The sequence below is a fragment of the Triturus cristatus genome, chromosome 7, assembly GCF_964204655.1.
Source record: "Triturus cristatus chromosome 7, aTriCri1.1, whole genome shotgun sequence".
Taxonomy (NCBI): Eukaryota; Metazoa; Chordata; class Amphibia; order Caudata; family Salamandridae; genus Triturus; species Triturus cristatus.
In genome coordinates this window covers 1,133,566,144-1,133,584,104 of record NC_140590.1, presented here as the reverse complement: position 1 = coordinate 1,133,584,104, position 17,961 = coordinate 1,133,566,144, and the positions used below count along the sequence as shown (strand labels likewise).

Here is a 17,961-nt window from a genome sequence, read left to right as displayed (position 1 = left end):
ACATGACCTAACACCTACAAGACCTCCATTGGCTTCCTGTCGAGAAGAGAGTAACCTTCAAACTACTCACCCACGCCTACAAATCCCTTCATAACATCACACCCAAATATCTCAACGACAGAGTCTCCTTCTACGTACCCAAAAGGAACCTCCGCTCCGCCGACCTCGCACTGGCAGAAACCCCACGCATCTGCAGAAACAGAGCAGGTGGAAGAGCCTTCTCCTACATCAAAGCCAAGGCCTGGAACAAGCTCCCAGTCAACACCAGACGCTCCCCTACCCTGCACACCTTCAGGAAGAACATCAAGACCTGGCTCTTCGACTGATCCAGAGCTGCAACCCACAGCTCCCCTTCCCTCCCCTCCCTCCCCCCCCCCCCCCCCCCCCCCAGCGCCTTGAGACCCTCACGGGTGAGTAGCACGCTTTATAAAACCCTGACTGATTGATTGATTGACCCTCCAAAAATATATCACCCACAAAAATAGCACGATGACTCAATCCTGTGGCCTACACACATAAACATTACCCTTTCTCTGAAGGCTTCACCGTGCACTGTTAGAGAAATTTCTTCTATAAACTTGAATTGCGTGGCGCTGTTAAAGGTCTGGGTAACGACAATGGATAGAGACTTAGCCGCCAGTCAGCTAGCCATCTTCAAGGCCACTTTTCAGTCTTTTCTCAGTTCTACTGCCCCGAATTCGAGAACAGGCCGCCCCATTTCTATGGTTTACAGCAGCGTTAAAACAGCTTAAGTACATGGGACTCAACAGCATATCAAAAGACTGTAGGCAACAAACACATAATAGTAACAGGCAAGAAGAACTAAAACAGGCACCAGGGTCGTAGCTAGGTCAGTAAGATTGAGGGGGGAGGGGTGTCAGCTTCAGAATTTGCAACAATGGCGCTGGCATATAATGCTAAATACATTATAGGACACGCAGGGCGCATGAGAGGGGCTAAAGGGGCAATGGAAAGGAAGACTAATGCAGATTGGTGGGGGTACTAAGTGAGAGAAAACACATTATTTTGTAAAATAACAAACATTGTTGAAGACTTTCAAAACAGAGTGAAAAGTGTGTGTGCATGTTTGTCTGGTGTAGGTAAAAATTCCTGCTGAAATCCGGCAGACACCGCACAATACCCGACTGAAAGCACCCGTACCCAACTATTTAGGTGAAATTACATTTATTATGGGGGTGTAACACCCCAAACATCCCCCCTGAAGCTATGCTCCTAACAGGCACATGCTAGAACATGTGACCAACCAAAACATCAAGATAGTGAACAAACATTATTAATTTCCATTTTTAGAAAAAAATCAAAAAGATCAACACATTGTGTGCATTAGCAATGGGTGAGTTTGCAGAAATATTATATGAAATCTGTCGTATTTACTTTGAACTTAAGGAAACAATGTGGAGAATGTAAAGTCAGGATAGCAAACCATGTGATAGTGGAAACACTGATGGTTCAATAAATCTCTTGAAGAAGGAAATGTATAAATGTGTTTAAACAGAGTGTGCAGGCGTGTCCAAGACAAAACAATGATAAAACCAACCAACAGAAGCAATAAATGAATTAGATAAGCAATGGCAAACAAGCGAAGTTAGATCCAAGTTAGATCTATAAATAAATTATAAAATTAAGAAGCTCAAATGTGGTTTTTTTCTCTTTTTTGTGGAGGCCCAGCTGGGAGGAAGCAAAACAGAGAGAATAGGTTGAGGATGGCAGCACAGGGCACAGGTGGGTAAGGAAGCACAAATGGGACAAAGAACCAACACAGAGGGCATGGGAGGGAGAAGCGATACAGATGGCGGTGGAAGGAACACAGGTTTCCAATGCCGGCTGCATAGTACCACCTGAGATAAAGCAGTGTCAACAGCACAACACAAGTGTGGTATGCCAACAAAAAATGCACTTACACTGCTGTTATGACAGGCCTGGAGGAAGCACCGCAGATGTGTTGCCGGGTGAGGCCATCAGTGCTGAACACACTGAACATGCTAGGGTGAAATGAATGGGCTGTGAGCACCATACATGTGATTTCAAAGCTCTGGATGAGCAGAGAGCACCCAAGCTCCTGAAGTAGTGTTCATTAGTAGTAAGCACTGTGCAAGTGGTGTTAAACCTGTATGATTGACAGTGAATGCATTCATAAACTGTGCACAGTATATTGATCAGTGATCTCATACCTCTTTCTGGTGCACGCTAGAGCCGTGATCATTATTGCAGTGAGGAGTACTAGTCCTGCAGCTAAGCCGACTATGATGCCAACAAACGTGTTATCGTTGTTCCCTGGTAAGGCAGCCGACCCACCCTGCAAACAAAGGACAAACATCAGCAATTGCCTTTTAGAAACCAGCATAGACCAATGACCTAAAGGGCCATAAGTCCTTACAGAACCATCTCAGGTCAGCTCCACTTCTCGAGATACTTACAATAACTGTGAGTCCAAACTGTATGAGTTCAGACAGTGCTTCTGGAGCATCCCGGATGAGTCTGAAATGAAAATAAAAACTGTGAGTAACCTGTACTCATGATTAAAAGTAAATTCAATCACTTGCATGTGTGCCTGTTGTGAACACATAATATTACTTACAGACTGATGGACCTTTCTTCCACCAGTATTAGTTACACGGTGTCAATAATTATAATTGTACATTCTCTTTGGCCTCTGCTGCATAGCAACTACCGTTCTTGAACTCTGCAAAACAACTCCTCAACCTCTCCAAGGCAACAAGCAATTGACAACCAAAGACCTCGGCAGAGGGCCAATTATTATTTGCACGATTGGCCATCGGCCTCTGTAGGACAAACACTGACATCTCTAGGAGAACCCTTATATCTCTGTAGGACAATCATTAGCCCCTACTGGTAAACATCTAACCTCTGCAGGACAACACCCAACCTCCGCAGGACAAAACATTTACGACCAAGGACCTCTATCAGATGACCTCTCTTTCACTGCTAGATCAGCCCTTGACCACCAGATGAGAGTCCTTATATCCCCACTGGTTACAAAATCCTCAGGTAAGATCACCAAAAAGGCAAAGGTGGGGGGTGGCAGTAATATACAAAAGTGAGTTTGAATGTCTGTCAATCCCTGTTGAGGAATTGGAAGATGTTGAAGGTTTGGGCAGTCTTCAACCCTTTACCACTCGCCTGGTCTGATCAACATCTAAACCAGGTTGGTAAAAATCTAAAAAAGATTTTCTTCCCGATGAGAAAACCAAATTATGTTGCATGCCCTGCATAAAACGTATCCAGCAGACATGACCTGCTCTATGGAAGCAAATATTCCTCTTCTTTCCGGAACACAAGAATAGGATGTTGAGTGCTTGGATGACTGGATTTTAAACACCATTAATGATCTGGCTCTGGCCTCCGTACGTATTTTCCACAGAACCATACCAATGGACCACTGGTTGAATGAAGACCTCAGGTCTGGCAAGACACATTGCTAATGCCTTGAAAGGAAATGGCAGCAAAGTTATAGTCTGGCTGACAAAATTACCTATAAACTAGCACTGAAAAACTATTACACAGAGGTCGGCTCAGCTAAAAAAGCTTTCATTGAGACTAGGATAGCTGAGTCAGGCAACAAATCTAAAGAGATTTTTAAAATAGTAAAAACCTTCATGAGCCCCGAAGCCGTCATTCGAGGCCACCAACCCACAGCTGAATGGTGCAATCTGCTGACTTCCTTCTTTCACGACAACATTTCTATTATTCAGGCAAGTATGCTTGCTGACGCACAGTCAGACGGACTCCTTCTGCAATAGGAAGTCCTAGTAAGACCATTCCTGGGTTGCCAACTCTTTCAAACCCCTTACTTATTTCCTTGGAGAAATCATTGGTGGCCATCAAGAGCCTTAAATCAGGGTCTCCATCTGACCCATGCCCTCCCATGATACTTCCTAAAGCTGCACAAGTCATCACCCCTATTCTAAACAGAGCGTTGAATATCTTGATGTCAGACGGAACGGTCCCGGCACAATGGGAAAGAGCTAAAATTCTGCCTTTACTTAAAAAAACCACAGCTGATCCCAAAGATCCAGTGAATTATAGGCGCATTTCCCTTATCCCTGCTTTTTCAAAAATGTTGGAAATATTTATAACTTGCAACTGTCACAATATTTGGACATGCATAATCTTTTCCACCCAAGGCGGTCTGGATTCAGACCTCACTTTAGCACTCACACATCCCTGTTAGAGGTCACTGAGCATGCAAACGACTCCCTAAACAAAGGGGGGAAGGTCATCTTGATTATGTGGGATTTATTGGTGGCCTTCAACACAGTCCCCCACCGGAGACTCCTCAACCACCTCCAATTTATTGGGATTGGTGGTCTAGCCCTGAAGTGGCTTACCTCATTCTCGTATGAAAGGAGTCAAGAGTTTTGGATGCCCCTTTTCTCTTCCACATCTCCTGAGCTAACTGTCAGAGTGCCTCAGGGCTCAGCACTCAGCCTTACCTTGATTAATGTCTATCTGAGGCCTTTAGCTATGTTAGCTGAGACCTTAGGTGCTAAGGTAATCCCATATGCTGACGATGCCCAGCTTCTTTCCTCCCATGGAAAGGGAGAAGAGCTCGCTGAGGAATTCATTAAAAACTACTTTTCCAATGTGTTTTACTGGTTACCCATCAATCAATTAAATTGTAGTCCTGATAAAACAGAGATTGTGTTTTTGGCCCAACATTGCCAGACGCATGGCGGACCTTTTTGCGAAAGGTCGACCCACCATCCCCCACTCCCTTGGACCTCAACAAGATACGAGTGAAGAATTTAGAAAATACATTTGACAGTGCCCTTTATTTTCAAACGCAGGCACTGGTTAGTTCCTGCTTTGGGCTGTTACACACTCTGAAAAAATGTCTTCCCTTGCTGGCTGATGAGGCTAAGAAAACAGTGATCCAAGCACTCATAACTTCCAGATTGGAATACGGGAATGCATTATACTTGGGTCTCTCAGAGTATCTTCTTAACAGACTTCAAGTGGTGCAGAATTCGGCGGCCCAAATCCTCCTAAATCTTTCCCTGAGGAACCATATATCCCCTCATTTCAAGGAACTTCACCGGGTCCCTATTAAAAATAGGATCTTTTATAAATACCTGGTCCTTGTTCACAAAGCCCTCCATGCTACTGGAGCCGGTTATCTGAAAGAGGATTCGTGACTATGTCCCTTGTAGAAACGTACGGTCCTCCTCTGATGGACTGACTAGTTCCTAAAATTTGTCGGGCAAGAACTGGAGGTAGGTCCTTTTCTTATCCCGGACTGGTCGCCTGGAAAAAACTCCCCCTGGAGCTACTTACTACAAGTAAACTTGCCACCTTAAAGAAAAAAATAAAAACATGGCTTTTTAAACAAACTTACCAGGATGATCTGTGTTTTGTAGATTGCCTTCATCCTAGCGCCGGGACACTACTTGGAAATCTTGCATCATCATCATAGGACAACCGTTAACCCCTATGAATCGACCTCTAACCTCTGCAGGACAACAGTCAACATCACAGGACAAACCATTAACAATCATACACCTCTCTCAGATGGCCTCCCTTCTCCGCAAAATCAGCCTTGAGCGGTGTAGAGCAAAACTGACTTCTGGAGAAGAACTTGTATATCCTTGTAGGACACCCTCCTGGTTAACATCAAACTTCAGCAGGACAACCCTCAGCAGGGCAAACCCTCACTACCATAGATCTCTATCTGATAGCCACCACCATTACTGTAGAAAGAAGTTGACAGCTGTAGGACAATCCAATGACCACTCCAAGGTCAATACTGCAGGACAGCTCCTGACCTTAGGAAGAGAAGCCTTGAACGTCCAAAGGAAATCCAGAAGCCGCTACAGTAAAATCCTTAACCACTGTGAGCCAGTCCCTCAACCTCTGTAGGGTATGCCTCCACCTCTGCAAGGCAACCATCGACCCCTGTAGAAAACCTGTGGAACCTCTGTAGCACAAATCTTCTACCTCTGCTGAACAATCCCTCATTCCTAATTACCACAGGAGAACCACTCAACTTTTTCAGAGCAGCTCTTTGGCTTTTGCAAGAATGTAATTACCCTCAGTTAGGTAGCCCCATGAATGCTGCATTATAATCCAGATTTGCTGGCACTAGGGCGGAGGATAAGCTAGGGTGTTCACACACAGAAGAATGATCTTCTGCTGCAGATCCATGGACAATCACAATCAAGGCCTGCATGCAACAAAACTTACTCTGTGACTTTTTCTGGCATGATGGCCGTCCCATTGTTATACACAAAATAGGCTTCCATAACCGACTGTACTGTAGCCCTGCAAGAAACAAGAAGCACTGGGTAGTCAATGCCTTTTTCTCTAGAGAGTATAAAACATGCATTTTCCTCCCTTCCTCCCTCCTCAGATGGACCCCTGCAATCATATGCCTACCAGAGCCCTCTCACCACTATTTATATTATTCGCTACCTCATACATTTGTTTGTATCCTCATGGATGTAAGTGCCATCAGCATCATAGTCATCATTTTTGGCAAAATCGTTTCCCTGAGATTTACAAAATACAACGGTTGTGACAGAATAACATATGTTTGCAAGTGAGAAAAGGCTTCCTGACTTGCAAAATGGCAGTTGGTAGCCATTCAACTAATAAAGGAACATGGAAGGGCATTATCGTATTTGCTAGTATGTGTCAATATTTTGTGACTACTATTATTGTTGCAAATCATTGGTCTGTAACTGACCCACGAGTTGGGGTGGTAAATGATTCACAAAGTGGAAAATACACCCCTGGAACAGCTTCCCAGTTGGCAATCGTGACTAATGGCCTTAGCCTGGGGATGTGACATTATTTTTTTTACGTACTTAAGTAGTTCCAAAGCCTTTGCATTATTGCACATTAACACACATTTTAAATGTACTGCCGCCTTGTATTTCAATGCTGTACTTTACCCCTTTAGCCTGTCTGCTCGAATAAGCATTGCTTAGTTGGAAGTTGGCATAGTCAAGCAAGAAACTGAAAATATAGTTAAGTCAGAGTTCTGCCACACCCCACTGTATTTTTGTCCCAAGGACTTCTTGCATTCACCCAAGAAAAGAGCAAGGCACCTTGGCAGATACCCTGAGTTTCATATTTCACCATGTGTTCTATTCTTCACTTGCTCTATAGTGGAAAATATACAGAAAATGAATTTAAAGTGAATTTAGCATTGTGTGCCTCAGCAACTCAAACAACCAATATCTGGTCCATTGAAATTGAGAAATTCCAGTTAGAATATGCTTTCCATATGTTTTCATTAAACGTGTCCATCAGCCACATCATAACATCTCTCAAACATCTGGCCACTGCACAGTATAACGTGATTTGCTTGATTACATCCTTTACCATTTACCAGCTTCTAAAAGTAAAGGGTAGTAAAAGCTGGACGCCATGCAGAAAAAGGGGCTTGTATGATTCAATCACCTGGCAGCTCGGTAGGTCTGGCCATATACTTTGATACTTGCAATGTAGACGGTCGCTCTTGTGGCCTTCACCAAGACCCTGAGGTTGAAAAAAAGACAAACATAAAACTCATGTAGATCCATTCAGATTTCCATCACTCAGCAAACTCCATAAACCAAATTGATCACATTTTCCTCTGGGATATTCCCATCCAGCTCTCTTAGCTCTAAACGGCCCTTTCTGCAACCAGCTGTGAAGGTTTCAGTATGGAAAGTAACCATGTACTGTATCATGGGCAGCAATTAGCACTAGTGACGTCAACATAAATGAGCAGAAGTAGAATGTACTGAAGTAATAAAGGGATGAGGCAAGATCAAGGCACACTAAATAAGTACTTTGTGGTGGTAGAGAAATTATGTAAACAGAGTCTCTATTTATGGTACAAGTTCACACCCTTCGTTAGAAACTACTTGATGGTTCATAGAATACCTAGATGTCACACATTATTTAACTTTCTGGAATGAGAGTACAGTTATTGAAAGACTGGGAAGATATATACTGTCTCATAGGCAATGATGGAACTTTAGCTTAAAATGCTTCATTGGTTCAAAAATTATTAATAAATGATCAGCAAACTGACTATGGAAGATGTCAAAACTAAAAAGACAAAAGAGACTGAGATGCAAAAAAAAGATCGTAGACAGATAAAAATGCTCAGAGAGAAATAAAACATCACAAGGTCAGACGCAATGAAAACTATGTACCTTGTTGCATATCTGTATCTGGCAGTAAATATGACTCCATGGTCAAGGGAAGGAAACCAAAACACATGGATACATTTCCACCAAAAGTCTAGATATTTTCCAAAAATATGTCATTATCATCGTTCTCTGTACAGAAATACAAAATACTACCATAATTGATTTTTAGAGGGCATGTGCCTAGTGCAGTCAGTTAGAAGGTACAAATGAACTGTAAGAGGACAAGAAGAGGAAAGAAGGGCAACTGACACATGGAAAGGTGTACAAAAATATTGGGGAAGACAATACCCTCAGCTCTATCAGTGCCTATGGTGAGGGGAGAAAAAACTTACATCAGTAGATTAATCTTTGTAAAAACAAAAATAACAATCTTGCTTAACGGGACTAAGCCTTTTGGGGAAAGTTTTAATATTTAATATAAATATACTGATAAACATTTGTGTATCTTTTTAATTTGGCTAGAATTTATAATTACAAATATAATTTGACAAATCATCAGAGAAAAGAAGACATAATTCATTATAATAGGTGTAAAAGAGCTACTTAGATTAAGTTTTAGATAGTTTGGTGATTTATTGACAGTCTATTAAACGTGTGATAATGACATTTTGAGGAGAGAGGAAGAGATCAAAGATCTGAGGAGTTTGAAGCTTGACCTTCAATGATTCCCTCAAAAGTAGCCTTAAAAATACATCAACATTTTATCTAGTAAATGAAGCACAGTGCTTTGTAGATGTAGTTCATGCAGCAACATTAAAAGAATTATAGAGACTATGGGGTATATTTACTTGAGAAGTGGCAGAGCGTGCTGTTACCCTCCTTGGCTTAAGGCCACGCTCCACCACTTCTGAAATGCAAGGCTGCACCATATTCACAACAATATGGGGCAGCTCTGCATTTCCCCCTACACTGGTGCTAAATTTAGCACCTTGGCGCCAACGCAGGCACCCATGCACCATAGTCTGCGTTGAGGGGAAGGTGTCCCTTCCTGCACATACACAATCTTTAAATGGCGTTTTAAAACTTCTATGTGTGCTGCTTAATGCTGCACACATAGAAGTTGCAAATCATCATTTTTTTATGGATTGTTTATGTGCAGGAAGGGACACCTTCCAGCACACAAACAATCAAAGGCCTTTTTTTGTCTGTTTCTATGTGTGCTGCACAATGCAAAACAAGGAGAAATTAAACATTTCTCCTTCGTGCGTCTGTTTAAACCAGGTTTTCCGTGGTCTTAATTTTGGCGCTGCCCCATATTTACGCTGCCCTTGTAAATATGGGGCAAAATCAATGGGTGTTGCGGTGGAAAGCCCACCCTAACACCCATTGCCCATCCCTTTCAGGCTAAGTATAGCGTGAAAGGGGGCCTTATTTACAAGGCAGCGTTAAGCCACCTTAAGTGGCTTAATGCTGCCTTGTAAATAAGGCAAAGCACATATTGCCACAGGAACATTACTGAAAGTGACGTTCCTGTGGCAATAGGGGCTTGTAAATATGGCCCTATGATTGTTAAAACCTCAAGAGAGAGCAAATGTATGGCTTTTCATACAAGCCATGAGAAACACTGTGATTAACAATGTGCCCAGGCAGCAAATGTTGCTCTTTTGGACAGGCCGTCTAATGTAAAGGATGTAATGAAACACACAAGAATGTAAGAATATTATCTGAAACTGCATGGGAACCCTGCATTTTTTAATGGTCCTACATACAAAAAACAGATCAATGGCAGATATAGGGACTGATGTAAAATAGTATTTATTTCTTAACAGCGAATTTGCCATGACACTAGTAGATATTATAGAGTCAAAAGTCCATCAACTACCGGAGAATCCTGCAGTGTCCAACCAGGGAAGACTGGCCAAAGTTTTGTATGTTTAGCCATAGCTGTATACATTTATAGTCACCATAAATGAGTTGTGGAATGTCTCCCAGGCTGCCTGGTGCACTCCTTTGTTTCCTTGTTGAGTCTGGCAACACATTTTCAATACCTAATTCCAATGAAGTGTCTTGAATAGTTACTGAATTTCTTGCAATCTTTTTTCATGGAGAATACATTTTCTTAGAAATGTAGAAGTCGTTCAATCGAACCGTTCAATTTATATTCATTCATTATGTATAGGTTTCTCACATTTCTAGACTTAACTTTCCAACCAACTTTCCAATGATTTCACACTCATCCAGCACTTCAACAATGAATCTTTGTGAAACAATCAAATCTTTAATGTAAAACACTCTAGGTAATTAATCTTTTAAAAGATCTTTCATCTGGTGTGTCTCAAAGATCTTTACATGTGCAGATCATGCTAATGTGACTAGTTCATTCAAAAAGAGACAATCTTTAGTAAGTTATTCTACATGTAATGTGGAATAAAATACTGTTGATCAATCATGCAGTCTGGTGAATGTTCTACTTAAGATTGGAATTCCTTTCGTAACATATTTAAAGCATGAGTTAGGATTTGCGTAAGAATTATTCCAATCTAAAGGCTACATTTTCAGTGAGAGGTCATGGAATATATCTATGACAAAGGTTCGGTCCCACCTCTCCATAAAGGGAATGTTCTCCAGTAGTTAGATTGAACTTATAATGTACCAACAGCCTAAGCTAACCTTTCACATGTAATATATTGTCTTGACTAAGATCAGGGCGCATGTTGAAGACCTGAGTACAGAATTGATGGTGCTTGATCAGGATATAGCGTCTGTACAGGGTAAGCTTTTTGCTCAGGCGTATAATAACTTAACAGAGAAAGTTGGGGAATTTTTCCTTTTAAAAGGAAACAATAAGGGCAAGAGAGGTGGTAGGGATAATAACACAGCTATAGCAAGCAACCCTTGGTACACGGCCCACTGTAAGGATATAAGAAATGAGATCAGAATTGCCTTGCGTCAAAAGAACCAATCCCGGGTTAGTGTAGCCAGGAAAGAGTACGCAAGGGCTTTGGAGCAAGCAAAACGTGAGTGGGAAGAACAACGCTGGCAAGACCTCAAGACAGCTTCTAAAGGAAAGAATTCTTCGCTGTTTTGGGATCTGCTTAACAAAGGCAGGTTGACTAGCTCTCGACCTTTAGATAGTCACATAACAGGCCAGCAATGGCAATCCCATTTTTCCTCCATTTATGGTGGGTCAGAAACGCCCCTCTCTCCTTCTGTTCATGCCCTCAGCGTCCCTCCCATGCGCCCGGTCAGGGAACCCTTTTTGCCCTCTGAGGTGGTGCTAGCCATCAGTCACCTCACTCCAAAGAAAGCAGCAGGCCCAGACGGGATACCTGGAGACCTCCTTATGGAGGCCCCAGAGCTATGGGCCAAACTTATTGCAAAAATAATGAACCTCATCTCTCACGGATACCCTGTTCCAGATTCGTGGAAGGGAGCGGAGGTAATCACGGTCTTTAAGAAGGGTGCCGGAGACGACCCTGCCAACTATAGACCAATCAGTTTGATTGATGTGCTACAGAAGGTGGTTGGCAGGGTAATTATATCAAGGGTTGGCACCTGGATGGAAGAGATGCATGTGTTGTCCCATTTGCAAGCGGGGTTCCGCCAAAAGGTGGGCACGATGGACCAGGTCTTTCGCTTCTTTGCGATCTATTGGAAGTCGGTCACCATCAACAAAGGAAGCTTATACCTGGCTTTCATAGATCTCAGGATGGCCTTCGACCTGGTCCCACGTGAGAGGCTTTGGGAAGTTTTGGAGAACATGGGGTTCCCTGGTCCCCTCTTGAGTTTAATTGTGCATCTCCATGAGGGGAACTATGCCAGGATCAGGTGGGGTACTCAAGGTGAATTAACTGAGAAGATTCCCGTGAAGAGGGGGGTACGCCAGGGATGTGTTATGGCTCCAACGCTGTTCTCACTTTTTGTGAACGGAGTGGTGGATTACTTGAGAGAAGAACCAGCTGATGCTCCATCCCTGGCAGGCGAAAAAATCCCCACACTCCTCTTCGCGGACGACACTATTTTGATTTCTAAGTCCCCATCTGGCCTACAAAAGCTCTTGAATCGCTTTAGCGCATTTTGCACTGATAGAGGTCTTACCATCAACACTCTAAAAACTAAGCTCATGGCATTAGCTCCATCACCCAGATTTAGAAATAATCTTTTACTTAATGGAGAGCCCTTGGAGTTGGTAGACTCCTATGATTATTTGGGCATTAGGGTCAATAATCGCATGAGCTGGAAGGATCACTTGGCTAAAATGATGTTAAATTATAAAAGAACTTCTGGGGCGGTTATGAGAGAACACCGGAAATCTAAGAGCAAGCCCATTTTACCGCTCCTAACGATCTATGAAGGCCAAGTTCTTCCATCTGCCCTATATGGCTCAGAATTATGGGGATTTGAAAATACTGTAGAGCTGGATAGAGCTGAAAATAAGTTTTTGAGAGATGCGGTAGCCCTTCCAGTCTCTACCCCCTTAATTCCTCTTCGGGCTGACATGGGTAGGCGCCCTCTTAAGGACCTAGTGCGCTTACGCCCGTTACTTTTTTGGGTTCGTATGCGTAGGACAAGGGAGCTTCAGGATTATGCCGCCGCCCTAGACAAATTAATTCAGCTTAATTCCAATAATAAGATTAAGTGGCTGAGCAACCTGAAGCGGTTGGTAGTTCTCTTGGGTTTGAGTGACTCATGGGAAAGCCAATCACCCCCACCCAAGATGGTGATTAAACAGCTATATTGGGATCTAGTCCAGCAGGAGACATTCTCTAGTAGTTCTGTGGGCTCCCTTACTGAGCGATTCTTGTCCTTCAAATGGATTAGGAGCTTTGAACCATTCTTGGACTACATCGAGCTGCCTTTGGATAGAGCTCTTTACTTGAAGGTTAGGTTCGGGATCCTCCCAGTAAATGATTTTACCTCGGGGTGGAAAAAGCATGTTGGTAAAGTGAATCCATGTCCGGGCTGTGCAGCCCCTACAGAGTCCGTGGCACATTTCTTCTTTGCTTGCCCAGCTTATAGGGTTGCCAGGAGGATCTGGTTAAAGCTGTTATGTAGGAGTTTGGGCCTTAGATGTCATAAAATGGCCCTGCGGATACTCAGCACTGATACTTCTTCGATTGCTATGGTCTGTGGTGTTGCAAAATTTTTGGGCAGTGCTTGGCGATCCCGCATGAGGCGTTGTAAAACCTACCCTGGTCCACCTACTAGCTAAAAGTACTTGGTTAGGATTTCCACTATGTTGATATGTGACTTGTGTTCATCTTTTAGTGGTGTATTGGTCAATTGTTGCTTTTATTTAATTTTATTTTTGGTATTTTATATTGTATTGTGCTGCTATATTGCTCTTTTATGATGAAATTTCATCGAATAAAGAATATTTGATTTGTAATATATTGTTCTGATCATGAGCTCCAACCCACAGTGATAAGTCATGCAGAACGCTAGTGCAACATTCGTTAGCCATGTTTCCTTAAGTGATGTTACAACCTAATGCCCTAAACCTTCAATAAAAGGATGTGCAATCTAAACAGTGTGAATGCAAACAAAATTTTAGTTAACCTGGTTTTGCCAAATATAGCATACGTTGAACTCATAGTGCGCATTTTAATGAATGTACACAGCAGATCTAGGTTGCAGCTCTCACACATATGAGCGTTCTTAAAGCTATAAAACCAGCCCACAAATAAACTTTTTGGTTCCAAAGTAACACCCTCAATTCATACAATCAATCACTCTACTATCAGGTCAGTGCTACCACATAACAAAATCGAACACCGCTTAATTGTGCCAGTAGGCTTGTATCTCTCCTTCTCATCACTAGTAACCAACCCATTCTTACTTTATGAATGGTAGTTGTTATGGCACCAATATGCCATCCATTGCGGGCTGATGACGCCTTCTTTTACCTTACGCCGATGCAAACATACATGAACCAACCATTTCACCGACTCCAATGTCCTAACTCCCTTCCTGGCTTATGTATCCCAATAAACCATGTTTACACTCATGGCTATGAAACATTCATAGCACTATGAGGAGATAAGGCAGCTAATCACTCGAAATCTCACCCCCACAGTTCAAAAAGGTACAGTAAATCTTTGCAAGACAGTTTCATAATATATACCCAGTGTTTTTTTATTGATCCAATAGCAGGGGCAATTCTCCCTGCTGAATGTCAGAGATTTTGTGTATTTTTAACAGAATGTACAACAAAGGGATTCTAGTATGAGCAGTGGTCAAGTATTGTTTTGTATCTTGAGTTATCCGCCCATTCTGGACTGCTCTTTCTAGAATCTCCCTAAGTTTGTTTCCAGAACTTGGTAGGTGTTCACATCTTCAAAGTTTTCTCATATTTGTTGTTCATAATACAGAGTCTCCATAATAACCATGACCACACCTTTATTCACTATTTTATACTAATCTTCCTGTAATTGACAATACTGTTTAGACACTTATGTTCACTAAATGTTATTTTCTTTTTGTTTCCTGTGGTGCTGCGATGTCACTATTTTTCATTTTAGTTTCTCACATTTAAGTGTGATTTTACATTTACACTGACCTTAACAGATAACTATATTTAGAGTGTGTTCACATTAAGTTAGCCACACTCTCATTAGGCCCTGTTTTGAAGGCGCCATTGTAAGTGACATTTTGTATTGCTGTTTAGTGTGCATAATCTTTTTCTCGTTTCAGGAGCCAAGTATTCACTGCATACTCATTAAAACTATATTGTTATTGTTAAGTTCTGTGTGAGAGCCATTAATGTAACTTTTGAATAATTTGGACAGTAAGGGACTGATTTCGATGTCGGCAGAATTGCTTCCGCCCAACACTGACTCGGTTCTGGCACCGACCGACACTCGGTCAGCAGTCCTGACTGGCCCATTACAATGCAACCAAACACTGTTCGGTCGCATGCTCCCTTTTCTCAATGGAAGCTCGTGTCACAGACGTAAACTGGGCATTAACACAAGCTACCATTGAGAAAAGAAAGGTGTAGTTTATCCTGCACCCCGTGGAAGGTGCCTGCCACGGAGTGCAGGGATCAACAGGGAGGCACCGTAGGTGCCCCCTCGGCCCCCAACCGGAGGCTGCAAGCACAAGGGGGCCCTGCTGGGGGCCCCCAAGCATGCTTTCTGACATGGTTTCCATGTCAGACAGGCCGGCATGGAAACCATGCTGTAAACCATGCATTGTAATCTCAAGGGTGGAAAGGCCCGCCCTTGAGATTACTGGCCCGCTTCCGACTGTCCGACGGGCTCCTCATCCTCATCGGAAGCCAGCCGAAATGACCAGCCATTTTAATTTCAGACCACCTAGTTCATAATTAGGCGGTGGGAAAGTAAACCAAGCAGCCCATTACAATGTGGCCCTGAAGGTTTCGACCACCGGTCGGAGCCTTTATGGGCCGCATCGTAATCAGCCCCTGAATCTGAGCACCTGTATGTGAGAATGGTCACAATTATCCCTTGTGCAATATCTATAAAGGCCACAGCAATGGACAATTCTGCATTGTATTACTCATGGGAAAAGGCCCGTCACGGACAGTTTCTTAAATGTTAGTTTTGATTGTCCCTTATCTGTAGGGACTGGAGGAGAGTTTGTTGGGTTGGAAATCCATGATTTAATTGAGCACGTTTGGGTTAGACAATTAGTCTTGCCGCTGTCCACCTTTGGAGGTGGATGCTTCTCTGCCCCGCTTGAGACTCCATGCTTATCCCATTTATGCTCAAAGAGTTAATCTCTTGTGCGAGCACATTTCTTTTCCTTTTGGTCTGAACCTTCATTTGGTTTTGCAGTAGTGGATATATATTTAGCGGACGCCGCCTACTTGTACTTCCACGATTCTATTTTTTCACATTTAGCCTAGCATTAGGGAGTTTTCCTTTAGGGTAACTGACATTTTTTATAATTTGCCTAGATAAGTCTTTGAATAACTGGACTTTACATTGCTTTTCTGATCTGTTTGGAGTTGTTTGCCTTACGCTGTGACCTAATGATTATTGATTGAAGACTAATCCGCTTGCCTTGGAATTGTAACTTTGCTAATCTGCTAATAAACCTTTATGGTTTGCAAATCTATTCCTCTTTGTCATTTTTGGGGGCAAAATATGCTTCTGTGTTACTAGTATGCTGTTATATTGTTGATGTTAAGCCCCAACTCGAGACAAAGATCCATCACCGGAATACAGGTAAATTCTGAATTTGCACCAAGCCTTTGCAGGTTGAAAACATCATCCGTTATCTGCTGAATCACATGTGACATAGTAAATTTCTTTCAGAGCTTTCTTAAGCACAGCTTCATCAAGATCTAGTATTTTGTGTGACACTGCGGATTCCCAGGTGAAGTTTGGCTTAAATTCTCTATAAGCTACAGTTTTTTGTCTCCTGCTTGCTTTGGCTATCTATGCTTACCTATACATACTTGCCTTTATGATATTCTGGTAGCCAATAGTCTAGCTATGATGGTTTGCAGTAGGATATTTTTGTGCTCGATATTTTGACATACAACCACTTAAACAGCTGTAACTGGCAAGGAGTTCGCGTTTCTTACTTTTTGATGGCTTCGCTGTTTTTCTGAACTTCAGCCGCAGTGGAAGAGAACTCAAGGATGACGAGGAAAGTCTGATCTACGGCATAAATCTGAATAAGCCCAAGGAGGAAGAGATGGAAGACAAAGATGGTGAAATAGGGGGTTATTCCCGTAACGATACAACATGCCACATTCTTCTGTAATATCATACATGGCTCCAAATATCTGCCCCTGAAGGAGATCACACATGGCGGTGAAAGTTACCATCTATCCACATTACCAAATCCACACTGCCTTATGTATAGACGCACTACTATTGCCTTACACAGAAAGACACGCAAATATACCCAAACACGGGATGGGGACACACTGCATTACACGTGTACGCATTGCCAAGCAATGTCATGGAGTGCTACACACTCCCACACTGCCAGATACAGACATGCTCAAACTATCAGACACACAAACATGGTCTCTCACTCTCTCTGCTTTCTACTTGCACATGTATCTCTCTTCATCTCTCTTTTATTTTTCCTCCCTTCTCTCTCACCCCATCTATCTCTCTCCTTCTCTTGTTCTCTCCTCCTTTCTCTCTCTCTCTCTCGCCTCTTGCCCTGTCTCCTTGCTTTGCTCTCTTGGCCCTCCCTCTATTTCTCACTCTTCTCTCTTTCTCCATCCCTTTCTGTAGCCCTCTCCTTCCTTCTCTCATCTCTGTCACCCTTTCTCTCTCCCCCCCTCTTATTTATCTCCTCTCCCCTTCATTGCGTCTCTGTTTCTCTTTCCCACGATATAGTCCTCGTTCTCTCTCTCAGCCTCACTCACTACCTCTTTGTCCCACTTCCTCCATCTTTCTCTCACTCTGTCCCACACTGTACGTACGTCCACGTCCTTGGTAGTGTTGAGGCCCCCTCTGTCATGGGCTATCACTTTCACTCTGTATTGCCCCTTCAGAGAGCTGTCGAGGGAGCTGGCCACCCTGAAAACAGAGGAAAACGCAAATTGAAAGTCTCTTCCCGCTGGACTGATGTGTTCATGCACAGACTCACTGGTAACGGTTTAAGCTTAGAGCCCGAAAAAGGCAAAGTCTCAACAAATAGTTCCCGCCATCCACCTCACTCTGCACATTGGCCACCCTGGCACTCACCCCTGAACTAAGAACATTCATCTTTCAGCCCAGCCAATGGTAGAGCTCTGTCTGAAGTTGTCCTCCTGTCAAAAGTCCTTATCCTAAAGGAAATACATGCTTTCAGTAAAACTGAAATGATGGCAAGGGTTATTTTTGGCTTCCCTTACACAAAATCCCAG

At 42.9% G+C, this 17,961-nt stretch overlaps 1 protein-coding gene across 1 annotated transcript in view; it reads right to left on the bottom strand.

Moving 5' to 3' along the window:
• Window positions 1-17,961, bottom strand: part of CDHR2 (cadherin related family member 2) — a 284,644-nt gene that overhangs the window by 37,504 nt on the left and 229,179 nt on the right. The window contains exons 23-28 of the mRNA XM_085618291.1: window positions 17,536-17,632; window positions 16,678-16,766; window positions 7,444-7,521; window positions 6,223-6,300; window positions 2,439-2,499; window positions 2,193-2,317 (exon numbers count right to left, since the gene is read on the bottom strand). Coding sequence (XP_085474417.1) covers window positions 2,193-2,317; window positions 2,439-2,499; window positions 6,223-6,300; window positions 7,444-7,521; window positions 16,678-16,766; window positions 17,536-17,632 — 528 coding nt within the window. The remainder of the gene's footprint in view (window positions 1-2,192; window positions 2,318-2,438; window positions 2,500-6,222; window positions 6,301-7,443; window positions 7,522-16,677; window positions 16,767-17,535; window positions 17,633-17,961) is intronic.